Genomic DNA, 14,614 nt, shown 5'->3' on the forward strand with positions numbered 1-14,614 from the left:
GTATAAATTGATCAGTCTATTCAAAGTTATTTTCTTACATTTCAGCGGTTTGTTTCTAATTAATTTATTCCAACAGATTAAAATTATAAGAAATACGTTTATAAACATGATTTGATGAAATTTTTTAAAAAGTTTTAAATGAAAAATCGTCAGAACTACGTTGTATGAGCGAAAAATGATAAAACTATCATTGATACCTGTATCTCATGTTCTTTTCAAGTATTTTGTTGAAGAAATAATGGGGAAAGAGCTTCTTTACTCAGTCATGCTTTGTAAACGTACACAGATTTTTTTTCTGCTCCATGTTTTACCATTGTCAAGTCAACATCCGGTTTACAAAAATGTGATTTTAAAAACGAAAGTAAAGTTTTTGACAACGTCATTTTGCACAAATAAAGAGTCTAAGGCATATATGAGCACGCTGATATGCACACTTCGAATGATGCACTGCCAATTTAACAGTTTACTTTAGAACATCAAATTCATATCAAAGTAAAGTTTAATATCGTTTTTTTTTTTTTAATCTAATGTCAATTACTGGTATGGCCATCTGATTACCATTATCGCCTTTTGTAACTGAGTCTAAAGGGATTAAAATCAGGATCAGATATAAAATGTCCGGCTGGCTCAAATATTTTTTGGAAGCTCTGGTTAGTACCTATATCTGCTGTACCCATGATACACGGTGTTAATAGAAGATTTAAAATTACGCAAATTGAAGTAAAGTATCAATTCATAGGATACCAGGTAAACAAGGACAACATAGACCAGTCATTGTAAAACTCCTCAACTCTGAAGTGAAATACCGCATTATGAGAGAAAAGAAAAACATGCCTAAACATTGCACTTTTAGACTAGTTGATGATGTTACAAAATCCAACATGGAACTGATTACTAGACTTCGTGATAGTGATCAACTTGATAGTGCTTGGTATTTTAATTGTGCTGTACATGGGAAAACTGAAGCAGGTAGACGTTTGAAATTTGACATTTTTGATGACATTGCTAAGCGATTGAAATAGCTGTTAACTAATTGAGGAACATATTTTTCTATGACAGATACATTTCAACTGAAATTTAATTGTTTTAATATATGATATCTTACTTACACTCAAAACATACTAGTATTTATGGGAACTATCCACCTAAATTTTCATTATTTTTAATGATTAATATTATCATTATTTATTTTATCTTATCATTGTTTTTTTTTTGGTGCATTTTTTTTGGGGTTTTTTTTTTGGGGGGGGGGGGGGGGTGTTTAGATTTAAAATTTTCATTTTAATGTTTTTTCAATGTGAAATTTATGATTAATAATGACCTTTCAATTATTATCTTTTGACAAGCATTCAATTCCTTGTTTCAACATATTTACTTTAAATTAAGCTTTTTGTTTATCTCTTGTACATTGTGTATATAAGAATTTCTGTTTTTTTTTGGTTTTTTTTTTAATCAATTAAAATAGAAGGTAATTTTTGTTAGTGAAAATAACGCATTTCAGAATTGTAATATGCCATAAAAGCTGCAACACATCAAAGAGAACATCTATATGGATGTGGGTTATCTTAACAGTATAAATGTGAGAGAGAATGATTGTGTAAATGATTGTGCAAATGTAGTTTATTTAAGTTTATTTCATTGTATTACATTGTTTTGCTTGCTCTTGTGTCTAGACAAAAATATTGTATCTCAAGTCAATATAACATAATGGATAATAATATAAAAATTTTGTCAATGAATGTTAGGGGTCTTTTCTCTAGTGCTAAGAAAAGATCTGATGTCTTCAACTGGGCAAAATCAAAAAATAGTTCGATTGTGTGTTTTCAAGAGACACACAGTACAAGAGATATTGAAACTTTATGGGGGGATGAATGGGGTCATCAGTGTTACTTCAGTCATGGTGATAGTAGAAGTGCTGGGGTTTGTGTCATGTTCAGGGGGGGTTATGATTACGAAGTTCATGAATCTCTTATAGACCAACATGGACGATACATCATATTAGACGTGACTCTATACGATCAAAGGTTAACTTTGGTATGTTTATATGGTTATAACACAGATAAACCAGAATTTTTTCTGTGATATCCTACAGAAAACTATGAGATTTTCGAATACAAGTTTCATCTTCTTGGGTGACTGGAATGTAGTGCAGGATAAGAATGAAGATACTTATAATGTAATACATGACAGAAACCCCAACTCCAGGAGAAAGATTGATGAAATTAAGGACACACTTTTGCTGTTAGACCCTTGGAGGACTTGTTATCCTAGTGATAGAAAATTTACATGGCGTCAGAAATCTCCCATTAAACAGAGCCGTCTTGATTATTATCTTGTATCTGAGGACCTTTTTACATTGATGGAATCAACAAAAATTATTCCTGGATACAGGACAGATCACTCTGCCATTATATTTACTTTTACAGCATCCTTAGCTAAGCGGGGCAAAGGATACTGGAAATTTAATTCTCAGCTTTTAAGAGAACATGCATATGGAGATTTAGTTATAAACTGCATCAGAGACACTGTTTCTGAGTATTTCTCTGGGGGTGATTCTGAAGATTTTCTTCATGTTCAGTTATCTTGCAGTGATCAGCTATTTTTAGAGGTTCTAAAAATGAAGATTCGTAGTCTTACTATCTCCTACTGTATTAAAAAATCAAGGGAAGAAAAAGATGTTTTCAAGGGACTGGAGTTAGAAATCCAGTCTTTAGAAAACAGTGTAAATTTAAACCCTAGCGAAATTAATGTGACGTCACTCAATCAGAAAAAGTGTGAATTAGAGAAGCGACGACAGACATTAGTTGGGGGCCTTATTCTTCGTTCTCGTGTAAATTGGCATGAGAATGGAGAAAGATGCACTAACTATTTTTGTAAGTTAGAAAAGAAAGCCTTCTTAAATAAAACCATCACTGAACTCATTGATGACCAAGGAAATCAAATTTCTGATCAATCTAAAATATTGTTTGAACAGGAGCAGTTTTATAGGACACTTTATACATCTAAGTCATTCAGTAATGATGACAATCAATTTTTTAAACATGACATAAAACTCAGTGCAGAACAAAAACTTCTGTGTGAGGGAAACTTATCTTTTAGGGAATGTGGGGAAGCTTTAAAACAGATGCAAAATGGAAAGTCTCCAGGATCTGATGGATTTACAGTGGATTTTTTCAAATTTTTTTGGAAAGATATTGGTCCATTTGTCTTTAGATCTCTGCAATTTGGATATGAGTTGGGCCATTTTTCAGATTTTCAATACCAAAGTATTATTACTTGTATTCCTAAGGAAGGGAAAGATAGGAGGTACATGGGTAACTGGCGACCGATCAGCTTAATGAACACAGATATGAAAATTGCATCTGCAGTTCTTGCTGGTAGAGCTAAAAAGGTACTGTTCGCCATTATTAGTGACACACAAAAGGGCTTTATGAAAGGGAGATTCATAGGAGAGAACACTAGACTTCTATATGATTTAATGCACTATCTAGAAAAAAATGATATAGAAGGATTGTTATTACTAGTAGATTTCGAAAAAGCCTTTGATTCTATAGAATGGAATTTTTTAAAGCAGGCTTTGATTAGTTTTAATTTTGGTCCTTCTTTTTGTAAATGGTTTGATGTGCTTTATGCAGATGCAAAGAGCTGTGTAATTAATAATGGTAATATGTCCCAATTTTTCAACCTTGAAAGAGGCTGTCGCCAGGGGGACCCGTTATCTCCCTATTTGTTTATTATTGGGGTGGAATTACTTGCCATACAGCTAAAAGGGAATCCAAAAATAAAAGGGGTGAATATAAATGGGAATCTGCCACTCATTAGTCAGTATGCAGATGATACGTTTCTTACACTGGATGGAAGTGAAGATTCATTAAAAGAGACCCTTTCTTGTTTTGAAAAATTTCACAAAGTCTCAGGATTAAAGATAAATACAACTAAAACAAAAGTTGTTTGGATTGGAAGTAAGAGATATTCTGACTTGGTTTTATGTCCTGAAACAAATCTAAGCTGGTCCTGTTCAAACTTTAAGGTTTTAGGATTAAATTTCTCTTTGGATCTAGAGTGTATGCCCAGTTTGAATTTCAGAGCAAAAATTATTGATATTTCAAAATTATTGAAAAGTTGGCAGCATAGGAAGCTAACACTACTTGGCAAGGTTACTGTTATTAAGACTCTTGCACTTCCAAAATTGATTCATTTGCTTACATCTTTACCTAATATATGTCAATCCATGTTGAATGAAATCAACAGATTATTCTTTAATTTTATATGGGATGGAAAAACAGAAAAAATCAAACGTGATACACTGATTGCAGATAAAAAGGAGGGAGGTTTGAAAATGGTTCATTTACAATCTTTCAACTTTTATCTTAAAGTTGGTTGGGTGAGGCGATTTTTTTCAAATTTGAATGGGGACTAGCAAAATATTCTTAAGTTGATATTGAAAAAATTTGGGGGTGCAAGATCTTTTTCTTTACAAAACTTCAAATTTTTAGAGATTGGAAATCAACTCAGCAATCCTTTTTGGAAAGATGTTTTTCAAGCTTTACACTCATCTAAACCACATGTTAAAACTGATGTCAAGGAGTGTCTCTCGATGGATATCTTGAATTTTGTGAAAACAGAAGATTTCCCATTATATAACAGATGGGGAGTTGCCGGTGTGCAAAACCTCTGTCACATTTTTGACCATCAAAGAAGAGATTTTTTCACATTTGATCAGATTAAACAAAAAGTTCAGACAAATAATTATATGCACTATTACAGTTTAATATCAAATATCCCTATGGAGGTAAAACAGTGTATTAGGGAAAACACTGATACTGACTTAGAAAATTACTAGCAGTAAAAATATCAAATTCATATATAATAATCTTATTGTAAAATGTGCACATCCTCCAGTTGTAAAATTTTCAAAATGGGAGGATGAGCTGCATTCTAACATTGAAGACTGGAAGAAATACTTTTGTATACTTCAGAAATGTTGTAGAGATACATATTTGTATAATTTCCAATATAAGTTTTTACATAGGACTATTCCTACAAATACATTTTTATATAAGATTAAAATCAAAGATACAAAGTTATGTTCTTTTTGTAGATGTGAAGATGAAACTATTGGACATTTATTTTATGATTGTCAAGTGACATCAAATTTTTTATATTTGTTTTGTGCTTGCCTGAAAAATTTCTATGTTAACATTGATTTTAACAAAAAAAACTTTTTTCTTGGTTTTGTAGAAGAAAGCTTATTTTTAAATTTTCTTGTAATTTTTGCCAAAAAATACATATATAAATGCAAGCTAGAAAAAAAGCTTCCAAATGCAATTGAATTAAAAAATAGACTGAGAAACTTTTATAACTTAGAGTTATATACAGCAAGAAAATACAACAAAGTTTTTGAACTTTAAAAACTTTGGGCCCCTATGCTAATTATTTATCCTGAATGGTAATCTAACAACCAAATTTATATCTATATATATATCTTTTTGACCTATTTATGGAACAGAGCAAACAACATGTAATATATGCATAGCACATGTAAACCTTCTTTTTTTTTCTTCTATTTTAAAATAATCTATAGATATTTCTATATGAAGAGATTGTGAAAAAAAGAGAGAAAGAGAGAGTGAAAGAGTGAAAGAGAGAGAGAGAGAAAAAATAAAGATTTTCAAAATATTTATTTTTTAGTTTGTGTAAATTTTGATAAAACAATAGTCTTTTGTTGTTATATATTTGAAACTCTGTAACACCTTAGTCAGGTGGTGCTGTAAGGGTGATGTTAAATCCTGACTATTGAAAAAATAAATAAAAAATAAAAAAAAATAAAAAAAATAAAAAAAGTATCAATTAAGTATCATTTGTCTCTAGGAACAAATATTTGTTTATGAATGTTAGCCTTATCAATCATCTTTAACAGATATCCTAGGAATTATCACTCAAGGACAAAAATATACATTGAATATTAATCGTTAATTTATTTTCGATGATTTTAAATAATTGAACCATTTTCTTTTATCTTATAAGATGTTTTCACAGCTGTTACTAATACAGTACATTCCGGTTATTTGCATAGCCTATTTGTCAGACGAAATTATGCAATAAAGCGGAGTATGCTTATATCCGAAATGCCAAAATACGGAGTCAAATAACATCGATAGAGGAAATCCTGAAGAAAGATGAACGTCCATAATTCACTTACAACATATTGAATGATTATTTATTCTAATAAAAGTTATTTGTCTAGTGTTGTGCATTTTTATTTCATTGTTTATTCTTTCAATAAAGTTTATAAACACATTTTATGGGGCCCTCCACGGGTTATTTGCTGGACATGAATGTTGAAAGTGAGAAAATATAATAATTTTAAGTTAATGTTCTTTTCAAAAAATATTAAAAATGAAAGATTGATGTATGAAATTCTTCAACCATATATAAATGCCCTGTAATATTTAACATAAATGTAGATCACCCCATGCCAAATTACGAGATTGCACATTGGATAATGTTCGATAATTAGCAGGCGTTATTGTTTTAAAAATAATCTATGAACAATGTTTGAAATGCAATCAATAATTAACACATTTTGAGATAGAAGATCATAAAATGGTTGTGTTTTTACAACAATCAGCTGATTGACATCTTTATGACCTCGAGGCTTAAAATAGAATATGGGAAACTTTACCTGTGTACACATCGAGGCCTTTTTTATAATCATAAAAACACGAAAGAAACTGTTTTAAAACTTTATTTAAATAACACAGAAGTAAATGTGAAATAATATAAAAAATTATGATGCATTCAAGAAAAATATACTTACGTACCAAATTGCTGTTTCCGGTTAAAAATCTCGTCAGTTTTAAATAAGCATATCTAGCTGGCGATTATTTTCTATGCAATTAACCGAAATGCCACTTGAGGGGCTATGCATATAACCGTACAATTTAACATTAGATGAATGGAAAATGGTTCTGTGCAGGAGAAAAGTATGCAATTAACCGAATTATGCTATTAAGCGGTATGCAATTAAGTGGAATCGACTGTATTTACTGTCAAAGTAACAATATCTAAGGGTATTACTTTTCCGATAATTGAAATAAATTAAATTACAAAGTACTTAAGATATGGCCCAAACTGCATTCCAAAGATTTTTTTCCATATCCAACTCACACCACATCTGACAATTGTGTATTACATATGTGGACTTGAACTTCTTTTTGAGCTAAGTTTTGATTACATTTGAAAACATGCTATCTATAATCAGAGGGGATGAAGTTGGGGTTATTTAGGGAATAAGGAAAAGTAGGTTAGAATCAGAAAATATTGTTTTTACTGTTGAACCATGTCTGAAAACTTGAATTGGTGAAATTATTGCTTGTTTGAAGCTAGTTTTTGTTCTGTCCTTGAAAAACCGACAAATAGAAAACATGTGCAATTTCCGGAAATATTTCTATTTTAACCATGTGCATTGCTATCGAGAACTGATTATTATCGAGAACAGATTACTACACAATAATCTTAGATCAAATAACCAGGTGGTCCGCAAGGCGCAGCTTTAAACAACCCCAGAGGTCGAACCCTGAACAGTTTGGCAAGTAAGGACACACAATTCAAGCTTGATACAGCTCTGAATTTGAATTGTGATCAAATTTTTGACATAATATGAGTTTCTGACACAAAACAAATGTCAAGATCTTACAAATCTATTGCATAATATTGTGCAATTAAAGATTTCTTCAAACTTTTCAAAAATTTGGATTTTGAGAAATTTGGAAAAAAAATAATTGAAAACTACTACCAACCCCCTTTTTTTTGCAATTAGTCTAATTAAAACCTGACATTTCTTTATACATAATTTACTGAAGTGTAAGGGAGGTAAATCTGAACATACCCAACATTGTATGTTAAATGTTTTTGATTACCCCCCTTTATACACTGCTTTTAAATTGTCTTAATTGTACATTGACCAGAAAACCTATTTTTTTCCCTTTCTTTGCCCATAATGCCAACACTTTTTGACCCATAACCCTCAAAGTCAATACTAACCATCCCTTTATGGTATGGAAACTTGTGGTATTTTTTCAGAGAGATTCATACACTTAAACACAAGTTATTGTTTGAAAACTACAAAAATACGTATTTTGGGCCACTTTTTTGGCCCCTTATTCCTAAACTTTTTGGACCATAACCCCCAAAATCAATCCCAACCTTCCTTTAATGGTATTGAACCTTCTGATAAAAATTTATAGAGATCCATTCACTAAAACTAAAAAAAAATTGCAGTCATGTAAAAATAACTAATTTCATTCTGCAAAATTACACTTACATCTAAACTTGCTTTTAAAGCAAATATTTTTTCTTTTTGATCAATACTTTGTGAATTTAATTTCATGATATTTGCAACTGAAAAGAAATTGTCCAAATCAATCAGTTATCACTTTAATGATATATACCTCTCTGTAAAAGATATCTTGTGGTGTTAAACTCTGCATTGAGTCAAAGTCCCCTCGTTTCTCTAGAACTCTTTTAATTGCTGCATCTACTAATGCTGGGTATCTGTATATAAGAATAAATTGATGCATAAAAACATTTTCATTTTAAAAATGATTCACTCCAATGTTTGCACTGATAGTTTACTGTATGCATAATTTCATCGATTGTTATTAATGATATTGAATGAAATGTTTTGATTTTTACATATTGGTTCTATCTTGTTAATGCTTTATTCATCCTTTAATGATTTCAAAGAATACACTTTAATAATTTACATACCTTCCTATTACCCCAAATGAAATAACGTATGACCTTACAATTCTACCTAGATTTATTAATTTTAAAATAATTTCAAATTAGGACATACGTTGAATGTTGAGTTCTTAGTGCTATGGCTGCTTGTATCTTCTCTGCATGTTCACATAATGCATTTCTGGTTAACATTTTGGTATCTCTACTTTGTACTTCTTTTAACTGGAAAAAATAAAATATATTGATATAAGAAATATTATACTGTTAAGTTAGCCAATGACAACGGGTTTAATGACTGTTTATAAACACAATGCCTAGTGAATGTACAATAAGTTCATCCCATTCTTGCAAAAAGGTGATATATATTAGTGTTATTGATAATAGTTCATCAATCAAATTTTAATTTTAAAAAAAAACAGCCCGTCACATTTTCAAAGAATAAAGTTCAATAACTACTGAGTGTCATATCAGAAATAAGTTTCATGAAAACTGCTGTAAGCATTTTTGAGTTATTGTCCAAAAACTGGAAAATCTCACTTTTTTTAATGAATAAAACCTCATAACTAGTAAAAGTTAAATCTGAAATTTATAAAAATTGAAAGGGAGCTCATGTCAATATATATAAACAATTCACCAAGGTTTCTTGCAAATTGGTGAAAGTATTTTTGAGTAATTGTCCGAAAACTGGAAAATTGTTTGTAATGAATAAAACCACAACACTCAGAAACATAAAATCTAAAAAAAAAAAGGAAAGTGAGCTCAATCAATAGATATAAACAATTCACCAAAGTTTCATGCAAATTGGTTAAAGTGTTTTGGAGTTAACACCCGACATGTTGACAACGGACGGAAACAGTATACCATAATATGTCCTGTAAAAGGACGTATAAAAATTCAGAAAAAAAGCAACTTGAATACAGTGTCGAGCAAATAGAAACTAGATACAATGAGCTTGTACATAGATATATAATTGGTTTGAATAGTAGGGACAACTTTCTGACATTACTAACAACTTACTTTATCCCATAATCCCACTTTTTTGAGAAAGTTAATAATATAATCATGTGCCTTCACTTTATCATTAAGCTGATTTAGAATGATGAGAGAGGTTGTCCTACTGCTGGGATCTGAAATATATTAGATATGAACATTATTAGAAATCAAAACTGGTAAAATATATATTATATAGTAGTCTTTCATATTTTGCATGTGATCAAGAATTAGTATTCTGCATAAGAAATACCCATTCATTACTCATGAAATGAAGAATATCCTAAACATAAAACTTCCCTTGAAATCATTTCTCATTAGTTCCACATGATAATTACTATCATCAGGTAACACAAAAATCTATCAGGTGCTCACACTTTATTTCACCACTGCAAGCTGCACTAGGGTGATAATGCTAGGATTATGATAATTATCTTTGAATGGACATTGCCTATTTTAAGTCCAGAATTAATAATCATAAATTGTGACAATCGTCAATTAAATCTACTACCAACCTTGCCTAGATTCTGCCCAGCGTGGATCTGAAGCTGGATAATCATCTATTAAATCCTTGCTGAGAGAAGTAACAACCTGGTCAATGTCCGAATTGGCATGATCTCCTACAGGAAATAACTTATCTACTTCTGCTTGAGCTTGTTTCTGGAATGCATATCATAAATATGTACATTTGTAAGAGCAAATCAATTTGATATAAGGTGCTGAGCAAGTAACATTCTTAATAGCGGTAACTTGATCATCTAAAGTTACATAACTCTGGATTAATTATTACGCATTGTATAATAATTTTTTGTATATTTTGTTGATTGATACATGTGAACCACAGGATTTGGTGTTTCACAAAACAAAATACAATATTCTCAGTTCTTTTCTTTATCAAAATTAGACAAGTACTGTGAACACATTGTTAAACATTTTCTTTAAATTTCATTGAAGCTAAGATAAAATATTTATCAATACTGATATTTGAATAGGACTACACTTTAGCCTGGTATTCTTACCATGTTGCCTTTCATTGCTGCTAAGAATGCACCCTTTAGTCTAGAAATTTTGTCATCACTCATGCTTAGTTCTTGTATCTGTGATGAACTGGCTGCTAGTACAGACTACAATATAGAGCTGAGCATTATTGGTCTAATCTTTTTATACTTCAACAATTGGGTATGTATAACAGACATGACTGACCCCCTTAAAATCACAAAATTTACATTATTTTCCAAATTTATGTTAACAAAGGAAATATAATTTGGCCACTGCAGAGTGTGATCTGATTTCTTCCCTTGTGAGATGGTTATATTTATGTATAAAACTGAGAAAGGAAACGGGGAATGTGTCAAAGCAACAACAACCTGACCATAGAGCAGACGACAGCCGAAGGCCACCAATTGGTCTTCAATGTAGCGAGAAACTCCCGCACCCGGAGGCGGTCTTCAGCTGCCCCCTTAAAAAAAATGTATACTATTACAGTGATCATAGACATCATATTAAACTCCGAATTATACACAAGAAACTAAAATTAAAAACCATACAAGACTAACAAAGGCCAGAGGCTCCTGAGATAATGGATGTCATACTAAACTCTGAATTATACAAAGGAAACCATATAATGTGGATTCATTTATTTTCCTGTGTACTAATATTCATGGATTGAGGAAAACTGGCGCACAATTGCGGCGGGGTAAGACATGTTTATGAGATCTCAACCCTCCCCCTATATCTCTAGCCAATGTAGAAAAGTAGACGCATAACAATACGCACATTAAAATTCAGTTCAAGAGAAGTCTGAGTCTGATGTCAGGAGATGTAACAAAAATTGAAAGATAAAAATAAATAAAATGACAATAATACATAAATAACAACAGACTACTAGCAGTTAACTGACATGCCAGCTCCAGACCTCAATTAAACTGATAGAAAGATTATGTCTTCATCATATGAATATCAGGCACAATCCCTCCCGTTAGGGGTTTAGTATCATACTATCATAAAATATATGAGAAGAACATAACCTGTGTCATGCCAACAACTGTTTTCTTTGATTTTTTTAAATAAATGTGTTTAGTTCTGATGCAAAGACTCTATAAAGTGAATCAATATTAAAGCCAAAATATGCAATTTTTAATGACCTAACAACAGTATCGTAACTATACCCCTTTTTAATAAGTCTGTTTAAAGGTTTTGTAAGCTTTTGAGGTGAATACTGACATTTTTGTGCTTTGTAAAGAATATAACCATAAAAGATTTGATGTGAAATACCTGAACGTATAAGATGTCTACATGTTGAGTTATATTTACGAATTATTTCCTTATACCAATGATAAAATTTAGTAAATGTTTTGACTAGTCTGTGATATCAAAAACCCTGGTGTAATAATTTTTCAGTAATACATAAACTTCTCTCGCTAAAAACTTATACATTATTACATACACAAGCAAATTGTACAAGTTGAGATATATAAACACCAAAAGATGGTGACAAGGGAATGTCACCATCTAAAAATGGATAATTAACAATAGGAAATGAAAAATCATCTCTTTTATCATAATTTTTGTATTAAGCTTCCTGTTAGTGATATAGATATCAAAATCGAGGAAAGGGCAGTGGTCATTGTTAGTATTAGCTTTATTTAAAGTAAGTTCAACAGGATAAATTTCTTTAGTATACATACTGAAGTCGTCATTATTGAGAGCCAATATATCATCCAAATATCGAAAAGTATTGTTAAATTTTTGTATCAAATGTTGTTTCGATGTGTCTTTGCTAATTTTAATCATAAATTGTCACTCATAACAATACTAAAACAGGTCCGCAATAAGTGGTGCACAGTTAGTCCCCATTGGAATTCCAATAACTTGACGATATACAGAAAGCGAACAAAAATGTTATCAAGTAAAAATTCAAGCACATATATAGTATCAAAGCATGTTCAATTGACATAGTTCTTTTGTTTATTGCTACTAAAAAATATGTTCTCTATAACTATGTAATTGTAGTTTTATGAGAAATAAAGTATTTGAATTTGAATATTCGTATTCGAGTGTAAAAAAATATTATGGCCCCATTGTACATATCACATTTCTATTAAAAATTGTTTTTAAGATTAAAATAAAAATCTGAGCAGATAGAGAGATTAACATAAAATAAACATAATATCAAAGGATACATGTTGATAAGGTACATGCATACATAAAATCAAATTTACTTGCCATATCTGCTCTAGAAACATCATAATTTGACTCTTCTACAAGCCTGAAAATAATAAATGTATAGATTTCATCTTATGCTTCTCTTCTTTCAAGGTTCCCCTCACTAGAGACCCTGAATACAAGGCCTGTCCATTAATTTCTTTTGTATACTAAATTTTCCCTTTCTTCAAATGCCATCTTTTTTCATACAGGAAAACGTCATACAGAAGAGTAGGTCTTGTCAAAGAAGAACTACTGTGTATAGAATACCAGTTCTAAATCAATCTTTTTTTTTTAAACCTGAATACATTTGTAACAGATTTGAAACTTTGTAAAGTATTTTACTTGAATTAAAATTATTTACTGATTATTTTTTAATATATTGGTAATAGTTTATGGTTACTTAATTTTTCTTATTTTACTATCAAATATATATAAACTGCAAAGAATAACTTTATTTGAACAGAATATTGTTGCATTGGAAAATAGTCCTCATGAAATTTATTAACAGATACAAATTCTTTTAAGATATAATCTGCTTTTAAATTTGTTGTCGTATAACAGTGTCTTAAATTTTTATTCAAAAAACAATATACTGTGGATTCAGTATTTTTTGTTGGATACCAATTTTCGTGAGTTTCGTGGGTACACCCAAACCATGAATTCAAATGTTCAACAAATAACATATTTTCAATAGTGTTTTGTATACAGAGATTGGCAAAACCACGAAATCAAATATCCACGAATATGCAAGTTTTCATCAATCCACGAAAATTGATACACATGAAAATAAATGAATCCACAGTAACTAAAAATATAATGTTACCCCATATCCTGTTTTTGAGTCATAGATATTGTAAATAAACCAACACTACTGGAGAAAAATATTGCACACTTGTCACAGCAACCTACAAAATAATTTATGAAAAACCTGAATTATTTAAACTGAAATAAAAACAGTATGCATTAAAAATACTTTTATGAATAGGAATACTTTATCAGTCCAGGCAAGTTACTAAGCATATAAATACATAAAATAATTGATTGAGAAGAATTATCAAGATGTATAATGTTCTTCTCTTCTAACAATACACTGTCAGTTAAAAAATCCAAGTAACAAAATACTGTCTGTTAACGAAATCCATATTAAATGTATGAAGTTATAAATATTTTGTGCTGTGATTAAATTCCTTGCCCTTACCCAATCATACCTTTGGTTACACATTATGAGTTATTTTATTGCTAGTTCAAATTTTTCCTTGGAAACCCTGGGACATAGCAAGGTAACAAAAATTTGATATTTCTTGTGATATTTTTTTCCTTGTTTCAAAAGTTTATCAAATATCTAAATGGTAACATTGGAGTTGATTCAGTCCTCTATAGAGATTATTTTTTGTTTTTTGTGTTTACCTGCTCCTAGTACATGTCCACCTGGAGCCTGGATATCCACTATTTCTGTTTCACCTGTAATATAAACATATCTGTCTTACTTTACTTTGAGCTTGTAGAAGCTGAAATCCCGTATTTTGGAAAATACCAATTATTATCTTTATTGTATAGTGTGAGAAGTAAAATAATGGAGATAATTTGATTTTTAAATCTATGTATTAAAGCCTAACCTACACAAATCAGTCCTTTTTATATGTATAGTTCTTTTTTCACACACAATATACAA

General features: G+C 30.5%; 1 protein-coding gene across 1 annotated transcript in view; it reads right to left on the reverse strand.

The window, feature by feature from the left end:
• Positions 1 to 14,614, reverse strand: part of LOC139516997 (nuclear pore complex protein Nup133-like) — a 75,775-nt gene that overhangs the window by 27,414 nt on the left and 33,747 nt on the right. The window contains exons 13-20 of the mRNA XM_071307527.1: positions 14,350 to 14,403; positions 13,766 to 13,847; positions 12,961 to 13,003; positions 10,755 to 10,859; positions 10,251 to 10,395; positions 9,763 to 9,872; positions 8,861 to 8,967; positions 8,454 to 8,556 (exon numbers count right to left, since the gene is read on the reverse strand). Coding sequence (XP_071163628.1) covers positions 8,454 to 8,556; positions 8,861 to 8,967; positions 9,763 to 9,872; positions 10,251 to 10,395; positions 10,755 to 10,859; positions 12,961 to 13,003; positions 13,766 to 13,847; positions 14,350 to 14,403 — 749 coding nt within the window. The remainder of the gene's footprint in view (positions 1 to 8,453; positions 8,557 to 8,860; positions 8,968 to 9,762; positions 9,873 to 10,250; positions 10,396 to 10,754; positions 10,860 to 12,960; positions 13,004 to 13,765; positions 13,848 to 14,349; positions 14,404 to 14,614) is intronic.

Source organism: Mytilus edulis, chromosome 3 (assembly GCF_963676685.1).
Source record: "Mytilus edulis chromosome 3, xbMytEdul2.2, whole genome shotgun sequence".
In the NCBI taxonomy this organism is placed as follows: domain Eukaryota; kingdom Metazoa; phylum Mollusca; class Bivalvia; order Mytilida; family Mytilidae; genus Mytilus; species Mytilus edulis.